At 39.6% G+C, this 10783-nt stretch overlaps 1 protein-coding gene across 3 annotated transcripts in view; it reads right to left on the bottom strand.

The window, feature by feature from the left end:
- Positions 1-1157: 1157 nt before the first annotated feature.
- Positions 1158-10783, bottom strand: part of ppp2r5cb (protein phosphatase 2, regulatory subunit B', gamma b) — a 40103-nt gene continuing 30477 nt past the window's right edge. For all 3 annotated transcript variants that reach the window (XM_022200520.2, XM_022200521.2, XM_022200522.2), the window contains 8 exons: positions 10636-10744; positions 8577-8630; positions 7988-8158; positions 7768-7895; positions 7571-7672; positions 7322-7394; positions 5884-6000; positions 1158-4939 (listed from right to left, as the gene is read on the bottom strand). In XM_022200520.2, the coding sequence (XP_022056212.1) occupies positions 4805-4939; positions 5884-6000; positions 7322-7394; positions 7571-7672; positions 7768-7895; positions 7988-8158; positions 8577-8630; positions 10636-10744 (889 nt within the window). In that variant the 3' untranslated portion in view covers positions 1158-4804. The remainder of the gene's footprint in view (positions 4940-5883; positions 6001-7321; positions 7395-7570; positions 7673-7767; positions 7896-7987; positions 8159-8576; positions 8631-10635; positions 10745-10783) is intronic.

Genomic DNA, 10783 nt, shown 5'->3' with positions numbered 1-10783 from the left:
GCGTCGTAATCCAATAATTTGAGGGGTTTTGGTACATAGCTGCAAAGTGCAGCAGAAAAGTCATTCAAAGGAAGTAAAAAAAAAAAAAAAAAAAAGAAGTAAGAGGCTAAAAAACACAAAAACACGTTTGTCAGACATTGAAGGTGTTAAAAGTCACAGCTGAGGCATGAGCATCTTTCCACAGTGTTATATATAGAGAAACATATATACTTCAGTGCTTTAACAGGCACAAGATTAAACTTGCATTTAAAGCACAACTTCGATGTAAACAAGGTGCAGATTTGATCGTTCCTTCTGTTCTTCTATCTAATTGGACACTCAGGTCACATAATCTGAGCTCACCATTTTGTTTTTTGAGCCTCGACTTTGTCTCTGATGATTATGTTTTCCAACTTTCTCTTGAGATACTAATTCAATTTACTAAACTGAATTAAACTGATTTGCTAAATTGATTTAAGTTTAATTTTGGCGCAAGATATAATTTTCTCTATACTTGTTTTAGAAATTCCTTTGTTTTGTTTTTTTTTAGCTTGTTGAATGTTGTTTGGTTAGTTATCAGCACGGCAAAAACACTTCCTCCTGCTGCTTCAGAGACGATTCAGGTGGAAATAATAATGAAATGGCTGAAGAGAAAGCATCATTTTAATTATAAGAATAATAACGATAACAGTGCTATTGGTGCTAATACTAATTATAACAATAACACGCTCACTAAACTTGTTGGTTTTAGCTGTGAACTTGCAATTAACCAGTAAGTGACGAGAGACCAACTGCTCAGTTGTTCTCAAAATTAGCAAGGAATGCTATTTTTTCTAATAAAAAAAAAACCCTGCAACAATTGCGGAAGATATGAAAAATTTTGAATGAAAATGTAAAAAAAAAAAATCATCATTCACATCTTTAAAACAACATTTTACCGTCTTTTCTCACTTGTTTAAGTCATTTTCAGCAAGAACAAACCTGTTGGCCAAAAAAAAAATTCACTAAAAATTCAAATTTGGGTTAAATTGTGTCATAGCTTTGAGATAGTAACTGATGCTCATGCTGCTAACCTGATTAAAAAAAAAAAAAAGCTGCAACACGTCACCACTGTCTCACTAAAAACCAAAGTCGAGTCCAAACAGACTGAAAGTGACCAATAATAACTCACAGAACAGTTTGGTTTTTTAGGATGAAAATATAAAACTCACATGTTCTCTTTATTTGCTGTATATAGATACATGTACACCACTGGAGATTTGGATAAAAGCACACAAAAAGCTCATGTATGTAGGAGCAACACATGTCTGGAGGTGAAAAAAAAAAACAGGAAAAAGATGTCCGATTACAAAGATAAAAAACTATCCGACCTCTATACGGTTTCTAAATGTAAATCAGTTCCGTGTGCTGAACTCTGTGCCACATACAACCGTCTGCTGCAGCTGCTAATAACCTCTGTATTCTGTACACAGGGTAGTTTGTACAAAATATGAAATCTACCATTTAATAATAGTTATAACACAAAAAGTACATTATATGTACAATATTAGATGAAGCCATTTAGTATGAGACGAATACTAAAGGACACTTGCAATAGTAACTTTTTTTTTCAAAGAAAAAGCAAACAAAGCTTATGTAAAACGAAGCAGAGAGCTCCAAAGAAGCCAATATTAAAGCCATTTGGAGAAGAACAATAGTCACCATCGAGAGGCTGCAGATCACTCGGTGGATGGAATCGCTCTTCCTTTCATCAAATAATAACCAGAGGGTTTGGTTAAAACAATAACAACAACAAAAAAGCCTTTGGTGACTGTTGTTCTTCAAGACAGAGAGAGAAACAGAACAGCACGACTGCAGTAATATTTACAATTTGCACATTCAGTCGAAACACTGACGAAAGAGGTTCAGCAGGCAGAAGGAAGAATAAAAACCACAACGAAAAGAACTTTGCAAGCATCCAGAAGCAGATCGAATGGGTGGAAACCTAGGAACAAGCCCTGCCGGGTGGGAGGGTTTGACAGAGGGTGAAGTCTGCGATTTAAACAAAACACAAAGGAGCCTAAATGTACACAAGACTCTTTCTCTATTTTCAGAGATTTCTGAGCCTTTACAAAGAAAAGTGAGGAGATGTTCACTGAGTTTTGGACTCGAATCGCAGACTCCACCTTTAACCGAAGCAGGTGTGCAGGTTTTGGGGCAGGAGGGCTCAAACAAAAGGGTACAAATCAGAAAAAAAAGAAAGAAAAACTGGAATGGGACAGCGGGGGCCCAGAATGGAAAATGAGGAGGCGAATTCCTCTCGTGTTGGAGGCACCGCGGGGAGGCGAAACCCTCCACCGACACACACACCAAGACAGACAGCATCACGGATTACTAGTTTGTTTGTTTTTTTAGTTGTGTTTCTATTTTTCTTTCAAGTTTTATCAGGAAGTGCTTCTTTGCTGAAGTGGTTTGGGGCGACCACGCTGCCTCGACTCTTTATCCACAACAAGGCATGTGCTGGAGTCCAAGCGGCCGCACCTGACCTTTGTTTTTTTCCTTTTGTTTTTAAATTATCTGCCGTTTTCTTTCATGCTACTACTCGATTCTTAGCTGAGCAAACATCCCATTTAGACTACAAAAGGCACTGTGAAAAGAAAGGCTTATGTTTGACCTCTTCAAACCAAACACACCTCCTCTATGAAGCATCTCTACCAAGTGTTTCAAAAATAAAAAAAGGGTCTCGCTTGCTCAAGAAGAGTAGAAAAGAATCGATCGGCCCCCGTTTGAACTCCTGTCGACGCACAGCAACGCCGGGTAGATCCCAGACATCTCTCTAACCTCTCATAAGCCTCATATGAATGACAGCGATTTGTACTGAATGCTAATGACCACATTAAACACTCCGACCATGGCTGGATGTGAAGGGGCAACTAAAAATAAATCCCACAATCCCCCTGTCGTGTAGCCCGGCACAGCAAACAGGGCCTCGACCGTTCCAGGGAATGAAGAATGGATCTGAACAGACACTCAGCAGGACCTGTGCTGACTTATTGCCTACACAATTTAAAAGCTTCTTTTTTTTAAAATGTTTTTTTGTTTGTTTTAAAGAAAGGAGCTAAATGAACGAGAGAAGTTGGCACCAAACTCGGCTTTCTCACAGGATGGAAAATGTGGAACCTGGACCTCAGTCAGACCAGCTCTGTTTGATGAACAGAACTATGATGCTTTTAATCGAAGCCCAAACCATACTGGTTTGTCGCAGATGGATACGGAAACACATCATAATGCAGAAAAGGATGGCCGAGATCATTTAAAAATAGTCTCAGAAAATAATCAAGCAGATCTGAATCAAACTTAATAAACACTGAGAAAACAAAATGTGAATTTGGTTTGTTTCCATGGACTGTTTTTGTGCAAAGAAACGTGGTAGCATAGTGTCACCAGAAGGTGGCGCTATGGGTTGCATGACTATAATTAAAGTTAAAGAAGCTGGAAACAAGAAGAAACAAATAAAACCAATCAAAGTTTGAATTATTCTTTCATGTCAGCCGGTATTGGCCACGTTTCGTGCTAGCAAGACTCGAACGAAGTCAAAACTTAACGGAAAAACGTGTTTCCATCTCTTACAAAGCTCTTTTTTTCAAAAACATCAATTGGGGATATTTTTTGCAGGACGTTGCAGTTTTGATTTTCTTTTTCTCATGTTACTACTTCAAAATGTGCATAAAAATATATTCCGCATACATAGGTGTAGTTTGTCCAGCACAGCAGCTATGAATGACATCAGTCCTCTAAGCACTGTCTGCAGCGCATGTAGCTGAGCAGATGATGGTGCGGAGTCAAACAGTGTCTTCACGGAAAGTTGTGAAATGCACTATGATGATCCCATCTTTTTAAATATAATTTCACATACCTAATGTGTGTATATATATTAATATATATATATCTAAAGATTATCAGCTGATGTATGAATATCAAAAATCTTTTTTTTTTCGTTCTGCATCAGAAGTCCAGTATCAGTCGGGCTCTACTTTTAATAATCTTTTCTGGTAATTCTGTATCACTGAACCTTCACAGCTAACGGAAAGTGAAATAACAGCAAGCAACAGAACAGCTAGACATATAGGAAGTTTTTTTGTTTTGTTTTTTTTTTTTACTCTGAGAAGAGCTCCTAATACACTATGTAGGGAAAAATATAAACAGCTGTCTAGTTTAAACGTCATGAGAAAAATATTAAATATATAGAAACAAGTGGAATCGTCTCACCAACTGATGCTTTTTTTTTTTTTTTTTTTTTAGTTAAACCAAAGGAGTCCTCTGTGGAGTTGTGGAGCTCATATTGTTTGTACAAGCACCTGACATCTATAAAGAAGAGGCAAGAAGAGACGACAGCTCACACACAGAACAGAACACCTGAGAAAAATGAGCAGAAGGGGGCAGCAGAGCGCCCGAAAACACAAACCCAGAGGACAGAAGAGGAAAAACTAGAGTGGAAAAAGGAGAAAACGACAATACAGTATCTCTGGTGAAGTTCAGGAAACGGTGCATGTCGTGGTCATGCAGGACCGTCCAGCGCTGCCGACGTCTGCTGAACCGGAACCAGGTGGGAAAAGGTGGAGGGAGGCGGGGATCAGTCAGGACCGAGCACCGCTTCTCCCCGAAAAAGCCAAAACCAGGCTTCAGATGTGTCGACATTTTCTGTGTCAGGTGGAGCTGGGACTGTTCAGTTCTGTGTTGTGCTGGGCTGGACTGAGATAGCGGAGTTCGTTGTTGTGCTGGGCCTCGGCGGGCCTGTGGTTCCTCTGTGGATGCTGCTGGTTTACGGTGGATCCGGAGTGGTCTCTTAGTGGCCGTCGTGCGTCGTCAACATTTCCTCGGCTCTTCGGTGCAACTCCAAGGCCGTGACAGTGGAGATATCTTTGGGCAGCTCTGATTTCCTCCTCATCAGCGGGCGTTCTCGGCGCTGGTCTTTTAGGATCTGGACACAGAACAATCCACAGAATCAGCACCAAGCCACAGAAAGCTGCATGACATGTTCAACAGTGTGACTTTTAATTCTGTATTTTTAAAGTCAGTCTAGTCAAAAACATCTACTTCTACAGGTACCTCTGTCCCACACATGATGAAACTGCCTTTACAGTAAGATATCACCTCATCAACTGTCACATTATGGGTTCACCAACAAAACAAAAGTGTCTAAAAGTGACTATGACAAATCTGATTTTACAATGTAAAAAGTTAAAATGAGAAAAGTAGTCCAATCTCATGTAAACACGTTAGTATAAGGCAAAGAAAAGCCCCAGTTTTGCATTTCTTCTGGGTTTGGAAGGCAGCTGGGATGATAATTTGTGAATCATGTAACCCATTTCTGTTTGAATAGTTGGAATAATCGTCTTGACAGAGGAAATTATGTATAAGACCGAGTGCCTGGTTTTTCTCCCGGTGAGTAATATTACCCGAAGTAACCTCGAATGTTTTAGCTGTGAGTGAGCTCCAAAATGATTTCAGTCTGTCGCCCAGTCACACAATTGTAAAGTTCTTTCTGTATGATTAAGACAAAAAAAAGACCATTTATACTAGAGACTGATGGTTAAATTACCAATATTTAGCCAAAAAGAAAAAAAAGAGTCTCAAAATATAGTTGAATATTTTTCTGTCATTTGCCTGATTGCTGATCGACTCATCTTCAACAATACCAAGACAGTAAAAATGACTAATATTTGCACATTAACTCCTACAAGTAGTTCACTAAAACATTCCTGCAGTTTTACAAAAATTCCATTTCCATAGAGTCAGCCTGGAGCAGGACGAATTCACTGTATCTCATCAATGATCAATGTCAGTGTATTGTAAAGATTCTGTTATTATTCCTGCCTAGAATTAAACTAAATTTTTCTCTACATATTTCCCTGCTGCACTGACCTGTGTGGCTTCTTCCTCAACAGTTTTCTTCAGCATGTTGACGTCGTCTAGCAGCAGCCCGTCCGTGTCCAAGTCCATCGGACTGCCTGATCCTATCGAGTCAACGTACATCAGAAACTGCAAGTGAAGAACAGAAGACGAGGAAAAGTTAGAAACAACCAGCTTACTGTTCCTACAGAACATGGAAAAATATGAACTTAAGTTGTAGCTGCTGCTGGCAGTTGAGCTGAGGTTTCTTAATCTGACAAAAAACACGACTGATACAGGATACAACCCCACAAAAAACACAGCAGACAAATTCAATGTGAGTAAAGAGCAAAAATTCAACATACTATGGCCCATTCAGCCCATGCAATAAACTTCTCAGTTTGTGTCTCCTAAGCTTGGTTCTCTGGATTAAATCAGAACAAGCAGCTATTGTCTTTTCTGCCAGAACATTTCGCTGTTACCTCCTGAGCTCCTGTACAGCTGATGTGGTCGACTCCATGGAAAAGTGAGGATGAAGGATAGCAGCCTAACAAATGGCAAACTTATTTTATGTAACTACCAAGATCAGCAGGCTGGAAATGGACACATGGATTAATTTTACTATACTGTTATTAATGCAGTCATTCGGCAATCTATGGATAAATAGGTGTCAATTTAACCCTATAAGCTGCAGTCAATTCCAGCCATTTTCAGTACAAAAAAATCGCTAATATTTTATTTGTAAATAAAAATATGACGAGAAATACAGGGAATATCGCGAGGTGCATTTCCTTGAAAACGACCTATTCGTGGAGTATATACCGACTTCAAGACATGTTTTGGACAAAATATTTTACTGGCTTGTTTCGTCTGGATGTCCAAGGTTGGATTATGGCCGTTTTTTGTGGAATATTTTCATCTGTGTGTAATAATGAACCCGGAAATGTGAGTCACGCTGTGTACGTTAAAGCCGTGTATAGAGAATGGCTGGATGGATATTCGTTGTTTGTCGGACAAATGTGTTTATATTACCCGCTGTGGTAATCACATCTGAAAGTGGTTTATACCGGCGGATTCATGAGAATCTAAGCTTTCCATCAGTGTATAGTGTTTGTATAATCGCGTTTGCAGTTTCAGACATTTAGCAAATTGCTTATGCAGATCTCAAAGTGTACTGCGGACGGGACACTGAAGCGCAACGGCTTAAAGAAACGAATTGCTGCAAACTGTACATTTTCTAGCGCGTGCTAAATTATTGACTTTAAATCTAAAGTGTCCCATTCAGACTTCTTTTGCTCCATGCACATAAATGGAGAATCTACCTACTCCCACCTAGCACTTGTCACACTATTAGTGGGCGATCACAGAAACATAAAATCCCCGTGCATGTTAGATATTTACAGATGTAATCAAATGCAGTTTTAACCAATTTGTAAATCCTGGCCCTGCTAGTTACGGTGTCTTTGCTCACCTGTGGGTTTGACTTTGCTAGATTCTCAATCTTCAGCCAGGCCTCTTCCCTCTCTTTCCATTTGGCTTTCTCTCTGACACACAAACAAAGCACATAAAATCATGAGAGGCTTCCTCAAACAGGAACGTTTACTCAAACACACAGACATCACAAAACTCTTCTGCGCAAACTGTTTAAAGCGGTTCAGTTTACGTCAGATTTTCCATTTCGAACAACATTTGCACTATAAATACACACATGATGACTTACTTGCTCTTCTCTGCCCTGAACTGCTGAGTGCAGTCATCAAACAGCTTCTGGTTCATCTCCATAAAGAGCTTCAGGGCGTTGTAGATCAACCCGTGGATCGTCCTGCAGACACACGAAGGTTACCACAGGTCAGTGAAGTTCACAATATCGTCACAACCCATCACTGGATACGGAGGAAAACCTGTGCAGAGACTCACTTGTTCCAGTGGGTCTTGGAGTTGCGGTAAAGCGACGGGAACATGATGGGCAGGATCTTAGCAGCGTTGTCACTGATCAGGCTCATGATGTACTCATTGTTCCAGTAGTAGAGAGCCCGCTCCGCCACCTGACAGCACAGATTCGTAGCAGGGTCACACACAGAACACAACCACAGAAGCAACAAAACACACACCTCTGCACACAAACCGAGACACACACCTGAAAGTGCGGGCTCGACACACACTTGGCCAGCTGCCTGAACAGCGGCTCCATGACTTTGACGAACTCTGAAGGCTCGATGACGTCCAGAATCTCTTCCAGCTCGTTGAGGAACATCACCTCTTTTGGACTGTGGGTCTTTGGCCAATATTTTAACAAAGCCATGACTGTCTGCAGACACAAAAACATGCAGGATTTATTAGGAACAGTAAAAAGGAAAAAACATCACATTTAGAAACACTTAAATCACTGTAGCTGATTGGTTTCTATGAAGTTTTACGTCACACACTTCCTCAGATGTTTATTTGAAACATAAAAATCTGATAAAGCTTGTTTTCCAGCTAGCATTGGTAAAGTAAAACACACGGTTATATAATAAGACGACATATTTTTGATTAATCCAATGTTCTGTTTGAGGGCGCCTGACGACTGCTATGCAGTTTTACTAATTAACTACTAAAACATGAACTTTAGACGGAGATTTCTTGGGTTTATATTGGATTTAAGTCATCTCAAGCAGACAGGATGCTGAGGGGAAATTCAATCAACAACATAAATGGCAAAACAATATTAGTAGATGAAATCTTACCGGTTCTGTGAGAGTGCTATCCTTCTCTAAGAACTGTACCACACAGTAGGCCAGCTGAGAAAGCAAGAAAAATGTTTCACTTCTAACGAAATGACAGCATCATAAACTTTGATTTTCTAATTAGTGATGCACTGATACCACAAATAGTATAGATCATCAGTACAGTGCTGTGAATATACACTTGAAAAACTGACTGAGCAGGTAGGCGGAGAAGCAACAACATCGAAATTGTTAATTAAATTGTCAAGAGGGGTGAAAAATTGCTTCTTTAACACAAACAATTTGATTCACAATGTGCAAAACCAACACAAGGCAGAGTTTAATGAGTTTGCTAATGTTTGCATCGGGAAACAGCAGCAGCCTTTTTTGCAGAAAACACTGGAGAAGCAGGAGAAAATATCCAGAGATGAGACACAGTCTGCAGAAATAACAAAACCTCTCAATGACCAGTCAGTGTCAGTTTTAGGTAACACATGATTTTCATCATCTTCTCAGCATTACTGGAGTCAAAGTAAGAGTTTCCCAGCTTTCACCACTAGTTGAGCAGCCATAAACAGCTTATTAAAGAAAAAAGTCTTAGTGGACCAAGTTTTGACTGGTTGGTTGATCCAAAAAGAAAAAACGCAGCCGATTCCTGCAGTTATGAGACGGCAACAACATGCTGGCAAGAAATCCAAAGTGTGGATCAGGTGGGAAGGTGAAAGTCAAACTGACAGATCGGCCCAGGTAAGGTTAACTAATCCAGTCTTGGTACAAGCAGCACACTCTTACGTCACCTCAACTGGCAGCAAACAGAGAAGACTGGTAAATTTACAGGCTTCATGGATTTTTTGATGGTCCAGCAGACCAAGTGTCTGTTTTCACAGGCGGCTGGTGACCGATGATATTACTGTCGGCTCCTATAGTCTCTATGAACTGCCGAGGATGAGAAGCTCCCCAGCAGCACTTTATCAACCCAAGGTTACTAATATGATTAGGTCTATTCATAAAATGCTCAGTCTCCTTGCTGTGTTTTCTGACATACAATCGTTACCATTTTTGCTGAGGTTGCTGTGGCTTATTTTATGTGTGTACTTAGACAACACATATTTTAACCCTCTGAACCCCCAAAACTGATGCTGGGTTAAAAGATTTTTTTTAATCAAAACTGAAACATCTGAAAAAATAAAGCAGAGCAGATATGAGACATATATATAATATAATACAGTATAGTGAGCACTTGGAAAAATGTTGACTCCAGGCGTTTACAAATGAAAAATTCATAATCCAAGAATTTCCATTTTTGTTTTGCTGTTTTTGTGACATTTGGCTTTAAAATTCTGTTTTGGTGCATGTGGCGTATTTGATTCCTCTCTACTTCCAGTCACGGCTGTGTTATTTCCACAGAGGTGCAGGACTTTATAGTGCAGTGAAAAATGAGCCCATAGTGAGGAACAATGTGACATGAGTAAAAAACCACCTCAAACTGTTTGGAGCGTAAAGTATTAAAGCCTTGGTATTAGCTGTCATTTAGTATTTCATGTTAATGTAGCACAGTGTTAACAGTGTTAGTCTACATACAACATTCTCTCTCAGCCTTGGAACACAAATCATTTTGTTATGTGCCCAAAAAACTATATTTACTTAAATAAACTAATGTAATAAATGTGCAAACACTAGTTCACTAATAGCTTGAATTAACAGCTACTTGAAACAAATGCAAACGAAACAGCTCGACTTTGTGAAAAAGCACAGCTTCGTCCTGTTGCAGAACATTTTGTTCTTCAGCTTCACTACTCGGATTTCGACAAGCTGTGTCACTTTAGCAGCTCAGCGGATTGATGAGGATTGAAGTCTGCATGCAAATGTAAGTTCTGATGATTCACACACTCGCAAAGCCGTGGCAGGTATATATGATGATATAACAGCTCACCGTTAGAACTGTAAAGCTATTATTAAATACTCATACTGATGTCACAAAGTACCCAGATGGAAGCGCAAGTCAGACGGTAAGTGGTATCAGAGCATCCCTCGTTATAATGTCTTGTTAACAGCAAAGTGCAAATAAACACTGACAAACCTGTGGGTGATAAACACTAAGAGACTTGACTTTGTGTAAAGGTAGCAGGACTTTTAGCAGAAAAATCTTGTGCTCTTCTTTCAACGGTAACGCAAATCCGTTGATTATGCTGCAAGAACAAAGGACATAATTAGGGAAACATCAGCTT

This window comes from Acanthochromis polyacanthus, chromosome 16 (assembly GCF_021347895.1).
Source record: "Acanthochromis polyacanthus isolate Apoly-LR-REF ecotype Palm Island chromosome 16, KAUST_Apoly_ChrSc, whole genome shotgun sequence".
Classification (NCBI taxonomy): domain Eukaryota; kingdom Metazoa; phylum Chordata; class Actinopteri; family Pomacentridae; genus Acanthochromis; species Acanthochromis polyacanthus.
Note: the sequence above shows the minus strand (reverse complement) of the source record. Positions and strands in the feature narration are given on the sequence as shown.